This window comes from Rhincodon typus, chromosome 46, assembly GCF_021869965.1.
Source record: "Rhincodon typus isolate 14 chromosome 46, sRhiTyp1.1, whole genome shotgun sequence".
Classification (NCBI taxonomy): Eukaryota; Metazoa; Chordata; class Chondrichthyes; order Orectolobiformes; family Rhincodontidae; genus Rhincodon; species Rhincodon typus.
Window position 1 is genome coordinate 6,544,367 of NC_063377.1, and position 4,823 is coordinate 6,549,189.

General features: G+C 50.7%; 1 protein-coding gene across 1 annotated transcript in view; it reads right to left on the reverse strand.

Moving 5' to 3' along the window:
- The window catches only part of LOC109926555 (myosin-10-like), a 35,130-nt gene that overhangs the window by 22,344 nt on the left and 7,963 nt on the right, over positions 1–4,823 (reverse strand). Inside the window, exons 3-4 of the mRNA XM_048620291.1 lie at positions 3,848–3,875; positions 3,485–3,587 (exon numbers count right to left, since the gene is read on the reverse strand). Of these exons, the coding sequence (XP_048476248.1) occupies positions 3,485–3,587; positions 3,848–3,875 (131 nt within the window). The remainder of the gene's footprint in view (positions 1–3,484; positions 3,588–3,847; positions 3,876–4,823) is intronic.

A 4,823-nucleotide genomic window follows, 5' to 3' on the forward strand; every position in this document is an offset into this window, starting at 1 on the left:
TTAACCCCCACCCCCACCTCACCTCTCCTGGATTTCCTCCCCACCCCTCCCTGGTCCCCCTCTCTCCAGTCTCTTTCACTTCACTCCACCCCCCTCCCCGGTCCCCGGTCCCCTCTCCCCTTTTCACCCCACCAACACACCCCCAACCAAAACACACAGCCATTACTCCCTCCTACGGATCCAAACCCAGTGAAGAGAAGCTACTGAACTCTTTTCCCGGTCTTTCTCTCCATGCACAACACCCGTACTTTTTCCATCTGCCTCTGTGCAGGGTGGAGGGGTGGAGGGGTGGAGGGGGCATTCGTAAGGGGATGAGACATTTTAAATCGCACAGTAACATTCCGACAGCTCCTCACTGTATAGGGATGCACGTAATCTTTCATTTCCGTACTACACTGCTCGCCTTGTTAAGGACAGATAGCTGCTCTGTCCTTTCTGTTAGGCCGAGTCTAAAACCGAAACGGGCCAACTGTACAACCTCTTTCCAACAATCTTTAACCGTTGCGAGGTGTTGGGGGAACAGCAGGGCTTGACGTTTTTTAAACGTGCAGTGGCACCGTCGATAAAAGCATTCTGTTTGGAGACACAACCCACCCACCCCCACCAACCCCCTCCGCCTGTCCTGTCACTTCTTAAAACCCACCCACGGGCCTGCTCCCGAATGAAGGGTGGGCGATGAGCTAGAAACATGGCATTCCTGCTGATGGGAGGCAGCCCCATTCATCCTTCTCCAGCCAGTGAGCTCCCCCCCCCCACCACCACCCCCATGGAGACTGCAATGATTCCAGTGCAATACAGCAGTGCGGGTTCGCATGCAAAGTGAGGCAGGTTAAGCAGAGGGGCGCGTGTTTGCTGACGGGGAAACTTGCCTGGTGTTTGGGGAATGGGCCGGCAGTGTCCGGCTGGTATGGAGCGAGGCACGGTCAGAAGGAAGAGAGACAACAGTTAGCACACCCTCGCTCGTGCAAAACCCCTCCACTGAGAGCGTGACTTTGATTAATTTCATTTCTGTACGAGTTTAAACGTTTCAAATACACTCAAGATATTAATAAGGCAACATCAAACTTTTTTTTAAAAACATAATATTTTTGAAGTAAAGCAATTATTTTTCTCTCATGCCTCCCTTTGTGGTCTTTTCCATCTCTATTGGTAATATTTCATAAATTTTATTTACTGAGTGGATTCTGGTCATTCACTACCTGAAGGGAATTGATATGTCCTAGATCATTCAGCTGCATGTTCTGGCTGAAGTTAAGATTAAAAATATCTAAACTTGTGCTAATTAGAGTCATATAGCCTAGAAACAGACCATTCGGCCTGTCTGATCGAGGTCCTGTTGTACTGAGGTAACCCCCTTCACTGTCCACTACACCTCCACATTTGGTGTTACCTGCAAACTTACTAACCATTCCTCCTATGTTCACATTCAAATTATTTGTATAAATGACAAAATGCAGTGGTCCCAGCACCGATCCCTGTGGCACACCGCTGGTCACAGGCCTCCAGTCTGAAAAGCAACCCTCCACCACCCATCCTCTATCTTCTACCTTCAAGCCAGTTCTGTATCTAAATAGCTAGTTCTCCTTGTATTCCATGTGATCTAACCTTGCTAACCAGTCTACCAAGAGGAACACTGTCGAATGCCTTACTGAGGTCCATTCCATATAGACCACATCCACCACTGTGCCCTCATCAATCCTCTTTGTTACCTCTTCAAAAAAATCTCAAGTTAGTGAGACACAATTTCCCACGCACAAAGCCATGTTGACTATCCCTAATCAGTCCTTGCCTTTCCAAATGCGTGTAAATTCTGTCCCTCAGGATTCCCTCCAACAACTTGCCCACCACCGATGTCAGGCTCACTGGTCTGTAATTCCACGGCTTTTCCTTACCACCTTACTTAAATAGTGGCACTACATCAGCCAACCTCCAGTCTTCCAGCACCTCACCTGTGGCTATGAATGATACAAATATCTCAGCAAGGGGCCCAGCAATCACTTCCCTAGCTACCTACAGATTTCTAGGGTACACCTGATCCAGTCCCTTTATCCACCTTTATGCGTTTTAAGGCATAAAGTACCTTTCCCTCTGTACTATGGACACTTTTCAAGATGTCGCTATTTATTTCCCCATGTTCTCTATCTTCCATATCCTTCTCCATAGTAAACACAGATGCAAACTACTCATTTAATATCTCCCCCATTTCCTGCGGTTCCACACACAGGTGGCCTTGCTGATCTTTAAGGAGCGCTATTCTCTCCCTAGTTACTCTTTTGACCTTTGTGTAGTTTTTTCATTCATTCTTTCATCCCTTTGAATTCTCCTTAACCCTGTTTGCCAAAGCTATCTCATGTCCCCTTCCTGTCCTTCTGCCTACTCCGACTGCCCTTAAACTCCTCCAGGGATCCACTCGTTCCCTGCTGTCTGTACCGGACATATGCATCCTTCTTATTCTTGACCAGAACCTCAATTTCTCCAGTCGTCCAGCATTCCCTACCAGCCTCATCCTTCACCCGAACAGGAACATACTGTCTCTGGGCTCTTGTTATCTCATGACTCTCAGTCTCGGCCAATTGGAGCAATGTTTTGGTAGAGATCTGTAGCTCGGGTTGTGGGGGAGGTTGTTGAGTTGCTCACCGAGCTGGCCTGTTCTTGTTCACCGAAGGGAGCAGTTCAATCTGTCACCAGGCACAGGACAGTCTGGCAATGAAGTTGTGTTGTTTTTGTGGGCGGTGGGGGGGGCGGCGGCGGATGGGGATGTTGTATTAATCTTACGCCTTCACATTCCCATAGGTCCGTAGACACCATGGCAAGGAGGCTACGCCCAACAGGAAGATCCCACGAGATTGTGGCCCACAGGGAGAGATCAGGAACAGGCAGCCACACAGACAGACACCACCTCCCGCTTTCTAACTTTTGAGAGAGCTGTCAGGAGGGTGGGTGGAAAACGCAGATCTTAACAGTATCTTACCGTCGTCCTCCGGGTCAGGTGGAGGCACGGCCACCAATAGCAGAGCGACGGGAATCGGGGGATACTTGAGAGGCCGGGTTGAGGGGACAGTGGAAATCTCAGAGCGTTGTAGGGGGCTGGAGGAGGTGACGGAGGGATTTGAACAGGAGGGTGAGGATTGTAGGGGGCTGGAGGAGCTGATGGAGATAGGGAGGGAGGGATTTGAACAGGAGGGCGAGGATTGTAGGGGGCTGGAGGAGGTGATGGAGGGATTTGAAGAGGAAGGTGAGGATTGTAGGTTGCTGGAGGAGGTGACGGATGGTGGAACATAGCGGTGGGAGTCCCTACACCACACGGACTGTGGGGGGGGGCTCATGTCCACTTTTTCAAGAGGCAGTGATGGATGAGTGAGAAACGCCAGGGCTGGCAGCTGGAGCCCTACCTCCTTTGCCCATCCAACCCACCTCCCCACAGAGCATTCCTCTATCTATCACAAAACCATCACTGTCCCACTAACGGGAAGCAGGTACTCACGGGCGTGGTGTGATCCTTCCGGCCTTTGTGAGACGATGCCACGTGGGCCAGGTACTGAATCACCTTCTTCGTGTTCTCGGTCTTCCCAGCTCCCGATTCTCCGCTGGTGTGTTTTATCAGGGAGGGGCAAAACCAGAAACAAACACATCCTCAGAACCATGGACTGCTAGTGCGTCTTGTAAATCTGACACACTCGCACACACTGCACTCAGAGCACACTGCACTCGGGGCACACTTCCCCGGTCTCTGTATCCCACCCCCCCAACTCTTAGAGCACCGTGCACAGTTCCCACCACACCGTTCCTGATAACATCCAGCCCCTTGCCACAAGGTTGAACAACTTAGTCGCCTCGGCGAACTCACGTGCAAAGAATCGACTGATCTTCCCGATCTGAGAAAACAAAGGAGAGAGAGAGAAGGAAATTGGTAACGTTAGTAAATAGGGCATAAGAAAAATTGCTGCAATTGAGAGTACAGAGTGCGTTTTCAACACACATTAATCAGAGGCCACTCAGTCCCTCTCCTCCAGCCCGTTACACAGGAACAGGAGGCCATTCAGCCCCCTACTCCTCCAGCCTGTTAGACAGGAACAGGAGGCCATTCAGCCCCCCGACTACAGTCTGTTAGACAGGAACAGGAGGAGGTCCACTGAGCCTCCTGAACATGCTCTATGTTGATCTGCCGCCTAACTCCCCCATTCCGCCTCAGTTCCCAAGCCTTTAAAAGCCTTTCCTGCTGTAATAGGATCAGAAGTAGGTCATTCAGGTCCCTCCCCCCACCGAGCCCGAAAGAAGAAATTCCTCCTCATTTCAGTCTTCAATGGGCGAACCCCTCCCCTCACTTATTCTGAGACGTTGCTCCTCTGGTCCCAGGCTCTCCCACACGCAACGGGAAACACCCTCTCTCAGCATCTCCTCTGTCAAGTCCCTCTGACAATCTTGGGCTTGCTGCAGTGCTCCAGCGAAGCTTAGCACAAAGAAAGCCAGAAGCACAGTACCTTCAATTTTCGCTTGGGGGGCTTACATCCTCCTGGACTCGATATCAACAAATTCAGGACCTGAGGCACCTTCTCCCATGTCCCCGCCCCAAACCTCACACACCCAGGCCTTGCTGTCACGAGCTGCTAACACAAACCGCCCCTTGCCAACGGTCTCCATTGGAGCGTTTGATTTTTAAAAATCAGAGAATACCTACAGTGTAGAAAAAGCCCATTTAGCCCATCAAATCTGTACCGACTCTCTAAAGAGCATCCCATCCAGAACTCACCCTATTCCTGTTGCCAATCGACCCTACACATCCCTGGGGCACTATGGGTAATTTAGCACAGCCAACCCACCCT